The following is a 13,477-nucleotide window of genomic DNA, read 5'->3' as shown; positions in this document are numbered from 1 at the left end:
GGTAATAAATCAAAGAAAGGTCCGAACTCTTACCGGCGCATATCACTCTCCCCTGTGTTGTCCAAAGTGTTTGAGATGGTGCTCCTGTCTCGACTGGACGGTCTAAATCAAACTGACACCTTTCCTCACCCACAGCAAATGGCATATCAATCTCAGTTATCTGCCCTTCACACATCCTTCAACCTGCAAGAGACGATACACCATTACCACGAGCGAAAGGAAGATATCCACGTTGTGTTCCTGGATACATCAAAGGCCTTTGACACAGTATGGCACAATGGTTTGAAATATAAGTTATTCGAGAGTGGAATCAAAGGTTCCTTGTGGACTGTTCTTGACGACATGTACACTGGAATGAGGTGTCAAGTGTTCCTTGACTCAATGTATTCTAGGCCCATCCCCATGATGCAGGGCATCAGGCAAGGAGGCGTGCTGTCAGGGAAGTTGTATCTGCTGTACATAAACTCCCTACTCCAGAAACTCTCTCAGTCGAACCTTGGTGCTGCTGTGATGGACTTAAGTGTGTGCTCTCCCACTCAGGCAGATGATATGGCACTCATTTCATCAAGGGTTTCTGCCCTTAGAGAGATGGTGAGGATTTCGGAGGAATACAGCAACGACTGGAGATATGTACTGTCAACCGCCAAGAGTGAAATAGTGACTTTTCCATACCGACCGAGATCTCAACAACTAAAGCAGGTTGAAGTTAAGTTGTATGACCAACCTCTCCCATGGAAGGATACAATCCGTCATGTTGGAATAGTCTTGTCAAGTAGCATGTCAAGCATAGAGCATGTGACGCGAGCTGCCATTTCCTTGCGGTCCGGCGTGAGATCACTGACAGCTTGTGGGTTTCACCCACGATTTACAAACCCAATCATCAGCTTGACAGTTGTAAGCCGTGTGTTTCTTCCCAAAGCTCTGTAGGGGTCGGAGTTGTGGACTAACCTTTCCAAAGTTGAGGTCTTAATGCTGGAAAGATCTTACAGACACGTCATTAAGTCAATCCAAGACCTACCTCGTACCACTCGAACTGATAGTTGTCTTGGACTCCTTGGAGTGTTGCCCCTAGAGGCAGTTATAGATCAGCGGAAGTTGTGTTTCCTGGGTGGTCTCTTGAACATGAACCACAAATATCTCCCTCACAAACTGTTCGTATCCCGGTTGATGTGCTACTTACACAACGTCTCATCGTCATCCGTCGGATATGTGCCTGATGTAGTCAGGGTGCTCAAGAAATACCTATTCTATTGTCACTTGGAAAAAATCCTAGAATCAGGATGCTTCTTGGGGCGTTTGAAGTGGAGGAGAATAGTGAAGACGTCAGTCAGAGAGTATCATGTGGCACAGTGGAACCGTCGGCTGGCAGATGACAGTGGCCTTCACAAGTTCCAGCGGATACATCGCCGGCTTGAAGTCCATCCTGCATGGACAGTGTCATTGCTTGAAGCATCACAGCAAGCTAACTTTGTTATCAAAGCTTGCGCGACAGTGATAGACTTGTGTGAAACAAGGTTGTGTCATCGGTATGGTTTGATGCATGATGACCCCCTCACTCAAGCCGTAGTTGTATGTGGATACACAGAGGCAACTCGGGACGAACTGTGGTTAGGCCTAATCAATGTCGAACCAATCGAGTTCAGCATAAAAGTTCACAGTTCACAGCATGAACCCAACGGAACTGACTGAGTGCTTGCTGTCATGTACAACCGACTTTCCCCTAATCAAAGAGGACCTGACTGAGTTTACAACTCTGTGTGTAAAATACATCTGCATGATGTACAAAGCTGTGTTCCAGTGACTCAATGTCACTCGTGTCTTTGACTGATTAAATTCAAACGCGAGATTAGCTCAAATGTGTATGAAAATTCTAACTTAAGTACATAAGTACTGTTTTCTTTCTGTTCTCTTCACCATGGAGGAATAAATGATTATATATATGGTTCCACAACGCACAATCACATAGGCCGCCATGTTGAAATAGTTCACGGCACTGCACACATGTTGATTAAATTGGTGCCATTCGATAAATAAGCAATAGAAAATTATACAGAAAATATTTGATTGTAGGTAAGATGATTCCTCACTAATGTGCAAAATTTGACTTGGATCTCATGAAAATTAAATTCATGAAATTTATTTATGCAACACTAAACTAGCATGTAAGTCTATGGAAATTACAAGTGTCCGAATATTTTTGGCATGTATATTTCATTTCCTGGAAACGCAACATGGAGATTGAGGTGTTGGGATAGAGCCCACCTGTGACTGGTGACTTTGGAGTCAGCTTTGTGTGCAAACTGTTTCCATGTTGTCACAATCCCTAGTGTACAGTACACAACCCTGTACACTTATAACAACCCATGAATCCGTTGGTATATGACCAGATGGTGGTCATATGAATGCGTGCAAACACATAGTTGCGGGTACAGCAACGTGCAGTAAACTTGGACAAAGTGCTGTGACTATGTGTCCCAGTCCACCCAGCTGTGAGTAGGTACCTCGTAAGATTGAGGAAGCCATAATAAAGTGATTGCTCGCGGCGCTTGTGATAAGACAGCTAGTCTAGACATCAGGGTAATATTTTTGGAAGAGGAAAGTTTTCAGCTTTGACTGGAAGGTAGATAGTGTTTCAGTGTTTTTAATAAAGACGGTCAGATCATTCCAGAGAAAGGCGGATGTGAACGAGAAGCTTCTGTGCCCAAAGGTTTTCAGTTTGGCAGTGGGAATTTTGAGCACTGAGTTGTTGGCTGATCCGAGACAGCGAGATGGAACATACTCTTTTACAAGGTTGGACAGGTAAGATGGAGCCGAACCATTTATGCAGCGGTATGTGATGCACAGGATCTTATATTCGATCCTTGCTTTGATCGGCAGCCAGTGTAGTTTGACAAGGACTGGTGTGATGTGTGACCGCTTCCCGCTTCTGGTGATGGTACGAGCAGCTGCATTCTGAATGCGCTGTAATTTAGTGACAAGATCCTGACGTACATTACCCAGTAGACTGTTACAGTAGTCTACCCGTGAGAGGATAGTGGATCTGGCCAAATGGCATAACACATCACATGTCAACAGGTGGCGGATGTTGGCAATGTTCTCATGTGACATACGGTATTTACATGGCCCTCCATAGAGAGGTTTGAGTTCATGATGACCACAATATTTTTTACTGTTTTACCAATCTTGATCGAGTCCACCTTAACCTTGGCCTGATTCATGGTTGACCCGGTCAGCAAGATATTAGTTTTGTTGTCATTCAATTTTAGCTTATTGATTGACATCAAGGATTTCACATCAGAAATGCACTCTGAAACATGAGCTATCTGTGTTTTGGACTGATTAAGTAAAAATGATCTCAGAGGCTGTGTGTCATCCGCATAGCAGTGGTGGTTTACAGAATGCTGGTTGATCAGCTCACCAAGGCTACGTGTGTAAAGAGTAAACACCAAAGAGTAAACAGCCTAGTGGCTGCAAGAGTTGTATGGTCCCCGTGGAGTTGAGATTGATAATACGATATGCCGTCTGAGATCGACATTCTTTGAATGAAAATGCCCGCGCCTTGAGCATGTACTAAGCTACCGGGATATGTGCGCTAAATAAATATCCTATAGCAATGATAATACCCTCTGCACAGTAGAATTTAAGCTGACTCTGTCCCAATTAGGAGCAACTCAACAGGATAGTGGTATAATGCGAATCAAAGAGAATCAGGATTTGTATTTGAATAGAATTTTGTTTACTGCGTTCAGTAGGTTCTAACGTGTTTTACTAACGTTAACGTTTAAACTGTATGGAGGGATGATGGTTTGGCTGTCAGTCTTTTCCAGTTGACTCTTTTCACCTTGACGTGTAAATTTATGTTGCACTCTAAATATGTCTCTATAATCAAAACGGTCAATAGAGTGTTGTGGTTGGTATAGAGTTTTCTTCTTCGACTCTCACATGCACCATTAAAAAGTAGGGGTTATTCCATTTTGCGAGCATACCACTTGCCAGCGCCAATGTATTTGCGAAAAAGTAACATGTATCCATAGAGACGAAACATCTACAAAGGAATGGCATAAATTGTCATTTTCCCTTAATTTTTCTTCATCACCTGTTTCCTCGTTTGCTTCATTTTTGCGTTTTGTCAGTCTGTAAATCCAATATCCCTCACTTCTTTCAATGGTATAGAAGCTGGTATGATGTACAGGAACGCTCTTTTTATGGACAGACATTTTTTATTGAAATGGATGGGATATTTCGGTGTAGATGCAAACATCGTTATCAAGCAAGTGATACACAACATCAAGGAAAATATACTATATTTAACTTGATTCACACGTGTCATTTTCCGATTGGCTGAGCACTCTTCTACTACTATTGTACCCTGCTCACACGCGAGTAACATTTTCTATGTACCCCGCTAAGAATGCCGAACTCATTTCGTACTTCGTTGTTGAAATTATATTAATCTCGAATAACATCGAATCACGTATGATCTATGGAAATCACCGACACATTGCGCATTCAAATCGGTGACAGGGAGATAACTCTAAATTTGTTTTTTCCTGTTGTCTGCAAAATCTAGCGATGATTACAAAGAGATTTGTACCCGAGGTGTTCAGGCCAGAGAAAGAAACATTGACTGTATATCGACCCATGTCCCCCTCGTGACCAGTGAACAACGTGAAGGATATTTGAGTTTATACAATGATCCAAGTTGATGTACAATGTGAATACGTCAGTTATCAGTCCGCGGACAACAATACCCCGCCGAAGATTTGAGCAGGTGTAGTATAGTAATAACTTGATTGCTCCGGTACCACCCCAACCTCCTCCCCTTTGTCAAGATGGCGCACAGCTACAGCAGCAACACCCGCTTCCTGGAACCCGGCGGACTTGAACACTCCTCCCGACTTCTTCATGAAGATGAACATGTCAGCATTCTTCTTAAACACGTCCACTTCCAGATAGAACAAGTAAGTTCCGGACACTGGTGCAGTGAAGGTGCCGGCGGTTATGTTGTAGCCAGATCCAGCGTTGATGTCCATACGGTTGAATGTCAGGGGAGCATATTCAGCATTGCTGGTTCGAGCGTCTCCTGATGGCCTCCACACGTGAAATGACACGGTCTTCGATGCTGTACAAAACACAAAGACTATATATGGTAACCTACACATATGAAATTCCTTTGCTTTATTTCCATGTATATGGACTTAGATAACCCAAAACGGTTGTCAGTACCTTCTGAATTGAATGAGGGTAATGAAGGCTTATCTACAAGAAACCACTGCCAAGAGCACAGTCGGTTCTACAATCTCGACCTATATCTTTTTATTCACAAATATTCCAGCTAGCTAAATGATCGAGTCTGGGCCAGATAAACCCGTGATCAACAGCATGAGTATCCATCTACGTATCTGGGTTGCGATGACATGAATCTGCGAGCCTGAGCTGCCAGGCCGCCTGCTCTGTGACATATTTTGGAGATGTTGGTAAACTAACACACTGCCGCCACATAGCTGGAATATAGTGGCGCGTAAAACTAAACTGACAACCTCAACCTCTCTCTCTCTCTCTCTGTGTGTGTGTGTGTGTCTGTCTCTGTTTCTTTCTCTCTCTCCGTGTCTCTGTGTGTATCTCTGTCTCTCTCCATGTCTCTCTATCACTGTCCCTCTGTGTTTCTCTATCCCCTCTCCCTCCTTCTTTGGGTGCATCTCTCTCTCCTGGTCTCTCTGTATCTGTCTCTTTGTGCTGCCCCCCTCTCTGAACTAAGTATTAACCTCTCTCTCTCTCTACCTCTCTCTCTCTCTTTCTAACTCTCTCCCTCTCTCTCTACCTCTCTGTCAACTAAGTATTAACCTACCAAGCTTGAGGGATGCTACCTGTTTTTTCAGTGACGTTATGTCCGCAGCTGCATGGGTATTGCTGGCTTGAAGAGCAGTCACAGTCTGCTGAAGCTGAGTGACGAGATTTGAAAGACTGGCGAGATCAGCGGCAGCATTCGGTTTCGTCGTGGGCATGATAAGTCCCCACACAGACCTACTCTGCAAAAGGCAAAGAAACAGAACTGCCACATTCATTGGGCGTGGTGGTGAACAGGGTTTCACATACATCCGTGTTCAACCGTTTTATCTACATAACCTACATCACGAGATGTCACGAGTTTTGAATCTGATTACCAGACATGACGCTCCTACTGTAGTAATGTTATACATCTGTTGTCTCTCATAATGTAAAGAGAGCTGATTTGCACTCTGGAAGCAAACAGCTAATAATTATGCGATGATGCGTGGTCCCGTGTACAGACTCGGTTGAAATTAATGAACGGTGCGGAGACGTTTTAGATGGGTATCCATGTTTGGCAGCTTGACTCGTGAGAGTTTCCAGGACGAAACTGACGAAGCACGTCATTCATGTGGTATCACCCTAGACAACAGAGTTTGTATAAACTTGTCTCTATACACGCAGCAGAAGATGGGTACCCGGTGGGATAAGTCATATAGCTGCATTCTATCTCCTCTCGTGTCCATTTCTCGGTATTCAGTCCACGAAATCAACCGGACAGGAGTTTTTATCACCATCTTGGACGGTCCGCTATGTCCGCAGTTGTATGTTTCTTAGGCGACAGGTATGGGTTTTTCACCTGAGAAGATCGCGCAGTGAATTGTTGAACGAGGCGACTAACGAATCCACGGAGTACTCAACATGCCAATATTTACAAACATACTTTTCAAGACAGGTCTGAAGAGAACGAAATCAATGTCGCCATCCTTTTGACCGCCTCATTGCGCATGTGCATGCGAGAAGGAGGCTATGAAACGCATGTTCACCCTAGTCTGTCGTACAGACCCTGAAGTATATATATCCAAGAAAGCCCACGCAAGTCAAGCGTAAGTCAAACGTGGCAAGTCTAGACTTCCTTAGCTTCTGAAAATGAAGAGAGTCTCAGGGCTCCATTTCATTATATTATTTTTTTCACTATGAACGTTTTTTCAGTAAAATATGTTCATTTCAGAGACTAGTTGTTAGTCTAATGTTCACCGTGATCCACCTCTGTCGTGAATAAATATTTTACGGGCGTTTTAAACAATTTGCAAAGGCAAGTAAAGACCATATTAACACAATTGTACCTCTGTTGTTGTTTTTCTATGTGTATCTGTCATTATTACCGACTTCCTTGCAGTTTAGGTAGTATAACTACCGAAGTGCATCATCAATATTCTGTGGCGTCAGTCTGTAAATTATATAATCGAGCCTGGACCAAACAATCTAATGATTAACATGTCACGAACATCGATATAAGCAATTGGGATACGATCAGTGTGTCAGTGAGCCTAACCACCCGATCCCGTTAGTAGTACCTTACGACAGGCATGGGTTGCTTGACTTGGTTGACACATGTTCATGTTGTTGATCACTGGATTGTCTGGTCCCGACTCGATTATTTACAGACCTTAGCCATGTAGCTGGGATATTGCTAAGTGCGGCGTAAAACTAAATTCACTCACTCGCCGTTAATTAGGTGATGATTGCACTGGCATGCTTTCAGTCACCTGTCCGCCAGGTGCAGACTGTTATGTACATGGGGGTCTAGCGGGGTGCGATGTTACATGTTTGAAATATTACGTTATTTACGTGAATGATTGAGTTTAGTTTTATGCCGCTGGGACATTGCTATGTGCTGCGTAAAACTAAATTCAGTCACCGGTCCGTTATAAACGTTACCGGAAATATGACGTTATTTACGTGAATGATTGAGTTTAGTTTTATGCCGCTCTTAGCAATATTCCAGCAATACCACAAGAATTGTGCGCTTTAACCACTAGCTAGTGGTTAGTCTACCTCACCGCCCCTTGTTTACGTGAAGTAATTTCACAAATCCCCAACAACCACTAACGTCGATAACAAATTCAAATGTCACAAGAGCAAGGCAAAACCAAACAATCTAATCATGGAGTTGCACTGTGTCGCATTGTACTTTATCTATGACACTTTTATTCGAGAGGGACAATTTCTCTTAATTCGTCACAGCGGGACCAGCCATGATAACTAAGTACCTCTTTATAATGCTAAGAGAAAATGCTTGTATTTTCCCTATCTTCACCCGTAATGAATTGTTCTAATGTTTAAGTGAAACATGCACTGCTAGACATTTATTCAAGCGGACAAGACTGCGGAAGTATTAAATTCATAGATTTGCTGTATAATGAAGTGAATCCAAAGTCCAAAATCCAAAGCTCGTCTCGCGTTTCTTCGGAATGCGTTGAACATACACGTAACAGTTGCGAGGTTTAAAGAATAACCTTCGCAGGAGTAAAACATTTTTGAAACGACTCCTAACAAAGCTGCCCGTCTTCGATATCCACAGAAGAATAATATCCGCCATTTTTTGTTCGGATGCAAAAATACTTTTCCAAGAAGAAACAATTTCCAGAAAGAGCCCGGCCAACCCATTCAGGATCCGACTGTTGCAGAGATCCAATTGGGTTTTTTTCACCTTTTTAAAAGGTCACTACGTGAACTAAGACATGTTTGGGTTCAACGCCTGGGAATAGTAAAGGATTAATGTGTGCAATATTTTGAAACAATCCTCGCATGATGACAGGTCGGTTTCAAGGTCGAAGTGAATTTTGAAGTGCCAGCTGAAGTGACAGTTTAAGATTCAATGGCGAGTCCTTTCTCGACGAGAAGGAAAATACACCTACTTGAGAAAATCACGTTTGAAAGATGGGTAGGTATTGTATAACACGTGCATAGTACTGACTGTGTGATATGAACATTTGGTGTAGGTTTTAGATAACTCAGAACTTTGAGGTAGCTACCTTTGAAAAATGGGTAGGTATTGTATAACACGAGCGTAATACTAAATGTGTGATATATTATACACACTCCGTGTACGGATTAAGACCGACACGTTTAAAACAAGTATTGTCATATTGTTATATTCCATATACAGTGTAAACATACGGTTTAGCCGTTAGATGACTCAGAAATAAACCATTTAGCGCTGCGCTCACACGAAAAATGGGCAGACAGGTGATCGTCATACATGTGACATTTCGGATATCATGTGATTTCATATACAAACGTTACATTGAGGAGACGGATGCAGTCAGTCCGTTCCAGTCCGCTTGATGAAAACCTCATACAGGTTAGATGTTTTGTATTTCGTTTCATAAAGTATCACACCAACACAAACTGGGCCTCGCCCTTAAAAGGACACCATTTCTATGGCATCGAGTGTTTAGTTACTAAATCACACTCACCTCGAAACAATGTATGAAGGGGTCATTTTTTATAATTGGTGTTTTGATGTCTCAGTGTCATTAACATATATTTCTGCGAACTGAACAGTGTGTAATCGGCTTAATAATGCGGCTTGGTATTTACTGCATTACAAAATAATATGTAAATGTAAGTCATATGGTGAAATCTCAGACTGACCCCTCACTGGCTGGACTATTATGTTCCAGGAATACTATACGTTCTCCATGAAGTTGACAATGTAATTCTTGCTTATATTGAAGGTGCTTTGCTATGACAGTTAAGGTCACTTATCAGACCTTGATTATTCAATCAGTCAGACGTCTCTTGGTACTGAGCCGGCAATGAACCGATACTGAGTTGCTTCCGTGTTCTGACTGTTTATGATTCACGCTGTCTGCAGCACGCGAGGAGTATGCGTACATGCATTAGCCAAGACGGGGAACTTCTATTCCGAGTTGACGTCTTTCTTCGCAGATGCCAGCTGTGTGCCGTACACGTAACGGGACACTGATCGAGAGCAATTAATTCGCCAGGACTGGTGGTTGCTTTTGCTGGTGATTTTTCCACCGAGACCACCCGGATGATGTCCCAGAATTCTTGACTGGGTTGAGATCTGTGCTGCGCCATCCGCATGCGCAATTACCTGTATAGTATTGATCAACAAAGATGGAATCTTTTTTGTTCATTAATATTTTCATCTTCATTATAATGATAAATATGTCTATAACTTGATACAGTCACTATATGTTTGAAATGCTGCTGGTGTGACGTAAATCCTTAACACACTCACTTATTAATGAAAACATTGATAACGTCTTCCGTAATAGACTGAAAAACGATGTAAACCTACGTCCTTATATATTTTTCTTGTAATCATAAATGACTTTTTATCCAAATGATTTTGGAACTTGCTAGAACACGATCTGTTTTAGTGAATATAACATGACTGTCATAGCGTGGGGGTTATAGATTACCAGCATGAATCATATTTCACACACACGCTCTAAGTGCAGCCAGGTGTATGCTGTCATTGTCATCGAACTTCACTCCAATTAGTGGCACGGCCCATAATGCTCCGGGAAAGAACGGATCTTCACCCCATGCTTGTTATAACAAGCGTATAACGGGACTGGGATGTCATGTTCGTTGCCCTTGTTGACACATGGCATCGTGGTTGGAACAGACTTTAACAACAAATTACCCCCCCCCCCCAAAGTAATGTGCACTTGTGTGTTTAACGGCGTAAAACTAAACTCACTCCTTCAAAATACAAGGCTTCGAGTTAACAAACAGTTGTATTTGTTTCTTGTTTAACGTCGCTCTATCTCAATAATCAGACCATATGAATAATCGTAAATAATGGAGTCTGAACCAAACAATCCAGTGATCAACAGCATGAGGATTGTTCTACGCAACTGGGATAGGGTAATATGTGTCAAACAAATCAGCGAGCCTGATCACCAGATCGCCTCTTATAACATTGTCATTCCGCTGTCACAGGTACGATAGCAACATGTGCGTGCAAACCCTCACCCCCTCCATCCCCATCCCTTCCCTAACCCCACGGCCAACTTTGACCCTAACCTATTAACCCATCCTCATATGTCCTGACATGTTCACTATCAGTCATGTCACTTGTGTTAATTAATTATGTAAACTGAAACTAACATCCACGTTCACGTGGAATAACGAGCTAGGGAATTACGCAAGAGCTGTTATGAAATCCGCGTGATGAGATTTTCCGGATTGTGTGTTGAATTAAGGAGAACAAGTTATCAGTGATATAGCCTCAGGCGTATCAACTGCACTTTCAATTGTACACAGTGAGAGCAGAGACCATTATTATACCGATGTATGGGCGGTAACGTCACGGTGGGTCCCCTAGAAATGGGCTTCACACATCGTGATGAGGAATCGAACACGGGTCTTCGGTGTGACGAGCCGACGCTTTAACCACTTGACTACCCTATACTGTCGCACTGATGCGAGTGAACACTTTTGGCTGCTTTCATAACATGGCTGAAAGAGTCGCACTGATAGAAACTATTGTTGGTAGTTTGTTTGATACCACACTCAGCAATATTACATCTCAAAGACCGCGATCTGTAAAACAATCGAGTATATGCCATACAATCCAGTGATCAACAGCATGAGCATCGATCTACGTAACTGAGATACGATGACATGTGTCAACCAAGTCGGCGTGCCTGAGAACCCCATCCCGTTAGTCGCCTTTTACGACAAGCGTGGGTTGCTGAAAACCAGTTCTAACCTGGACCTTCACTGTCAGAAACGACAAGGAGTTATTCTCTGAAAACTACCCCATACCCGTAATCCGTGTGAACACGTACGTAAGAAAAGTACATATCATTGATTCAGTTAGATTAATTAAAATGTAGGCTAACATGCTATAGTACATGACCCTGCGTTCATTGCGCGTGGCATATTTTCACATATTTCCTGACGTCTGCTTCACAAGGACCACCAGACTTCACATAAATAACGACATGCTGTCAGTAAGGCACATTTTGTATTCAGATTCAGAAATATCAGACTGTTACGTTTCGAGCAGAGAACATGTATATTTGCTTTGACCCACACATCTAGAATGAATACGATTCCCTAAAACTGTCATTCCAGAGAAATCACGTTTACGGCAATAGAGATATGTTCGCCGCAAGGCGACGTACGCGAGAGTCAGCCCCCTGGCAGGTGACCTTTGGCAACCTTTTTCGGGAAAACCCATTCCCCGAGAAAACTTATAAATAGATTTTGGCAAGCCGCAGTGTTCCACCATGGCGGCGATATGGATAGTTGTCGCCTCCCCTTTCCGCTAAATACTCGTAGACATTGTACTAAAACCGGATGTACGAACTCGGAATTGCTATGATGACAGGATATTTCTTGAACTTTTATGCTACAAAGAAAATGTATTTGAACCCCCTAAAATTTAATAATCATATATATATTATTATATATATATTATATATATGTATGCATGTATGTGTGTGTGTGTGTGTGTGTGTGTGTGTGTGTGTGTGTGTGTGCTAAAACGTGTTGAGGGAATTAAATACTCTAAGGAAATGCAACTTTTTGTGTGTTTAATGGACTCTTTATGAAAAATCTTGTCTTTCGCATGCACTAGGCTGTTGTGTCTGAGCCTTAGAGTCAAGTATGGTGTTTCAGCACCCTTCCTTTTCGCTTTTTTAACAATGTTTCATCTCTCAAACTCAAGGAGTATTGAATCAGTTGCTTCACTGTATGTTCTGACATGTAGTATAAAGTGCCCATTACTCACACAAAAAGTTGAATTCACCATACCGGACAAAAAACGATAGTCGTCGATGCTCATGCTGTTGATCACTGGATTGTCTGGTCGAGACTCGATTATTTTCAGACCGCCGCCATATAGCTGGAATATTGCTGAGTGCGGCGTAAAACTAAAGTCACTCGCTTATTCACTCTTAGTGTATAAATTACCCCATGACATTTAAGTTTATATCTGACTATCAAATTTAAGGGTGTTCCCATGATTTTTTGTTTACAGTGTATATCAACATAGCTTCCTTCATGAACACTTCACATTTATTGCCATGTTTGTTTATAGCCGCACCCAGCTGTATGGCGGTGGTCTGTAAATAATCCAGTCTGGACCAGACAGTCCAGTGATTGACATCATGTTTGTTTACTTGCTTGTTCAACCTCGCGCTCAGCGCTATTCCAGTTATACGGCGACGGTCTGCTGATAATCGAGCCTAGACCAGAACTTAAAGTGATATACAACTTGAGAAAGAGACTTAAAATATAAACTGAAATCGGCAATGTTTCAGCCATATCGTAACGAGACTCCTGTATGCCTAAATATTTACCTTTTTATAAAAATATAAAATCACTTTGTCTGAGAACAGCTAAATAACTACATTATCGCATATATTTGTAAAAACTCGCTGAAGAAAAACAAAATAACCTACAAAATAGCGATACGAGATAAAACAGATCGCTAACGAGAGAGACTAACTGAATCGGGTGGTCAGGCACACTGACTTGGTTGACACGTCATCGTATCCCAGTTTGGACAGTGGGGTAGCCTTGTGGTTAAAGCGTTCGCTCGTCACGCTGAAGGCCCGGGTTCGATACCCCACATGAGTACAATGTGTGAAGCCCATTTCTGGTGCCCCCGCCAAACGCGGCGTAACTCAACCCACTCCCTGACTCGTATCCGAGT

At 42.4% G+C, this 13,477-nt stretch overlaps 2 protein-coding genes across 3 annotated transcripts in view; one reads left to right on the top strand and one right to left on the bottom strand.

Moving 5' to 3' along the window:
• Positions 1 to 4,200: 4,200 nt before the first annotated feature.
• Positions 4,201 to 6,130, bottom strand: LOC137281417 (uncharacterized). The gene is made up of 2 exons (XM_067812631.1): positions 5,849 to 6,130; positions 4,201 to 5,122 (listed from the first exon to the last, which is right to left on the bottom strand). Exons 1-2 carry the CDS (start codon positions 6,096 to 6,098, stop codon positions 4,731 to 4,733), a joined length of 642 nt encoding a protein of 213 aa, XP_067668732.1. The 5' UTR covers positions 6,099 to 6,130; the 3' UTR covers positions 4,201 to 4,730.
• A 2,098-nt stretch (positions 6,131 to 8,228) lies between these two features.
• LOC137281414 (uncharacterized) overlaps positions 8,229 to 13,477 on the top strand; it is a 29,578-nt gene continuing 24,329 nt past the window's right edge. Inside the window, exon 1 of one of the 2 annotated variants that reach the window (XM_067812626.1) lies at positions 8,229 to 8,716. In XM_067812626.1, coding sequence (XP_067668727.1) covers positions 8,651 to 8,716 — 66 coding nt within the window. In that variant the 5' untranslated portion in view covers positions 8,229 to 8,650. Of the gene's footprint in view, positions 8,717 to 9,063; positions 9,137 to 13,477 lie in introns of those variants that run through there. The other variant, XM_067812627.1, reaches the window with a different exon arrangement.

Source organism: Haliotis asinina, chromosome 4 (genome assembly GCF_037392515.1).
Source record: "Haliotis asinina isolate JCU_RB_2024 chromosome 4, JCU_Hal_asi_v2, whole genome shotgun sequence".
In the NCBI taxonomy this organism is placed as follows: Eukaryota; Metazoa; Mollusca; class Gastropoda; order Lepetellida; family Haliotidae; genus Haliotis; species Haliotis asinina.
This window is presented reverse-complemented; position numbering and strand designations above follow the sequence as displayed.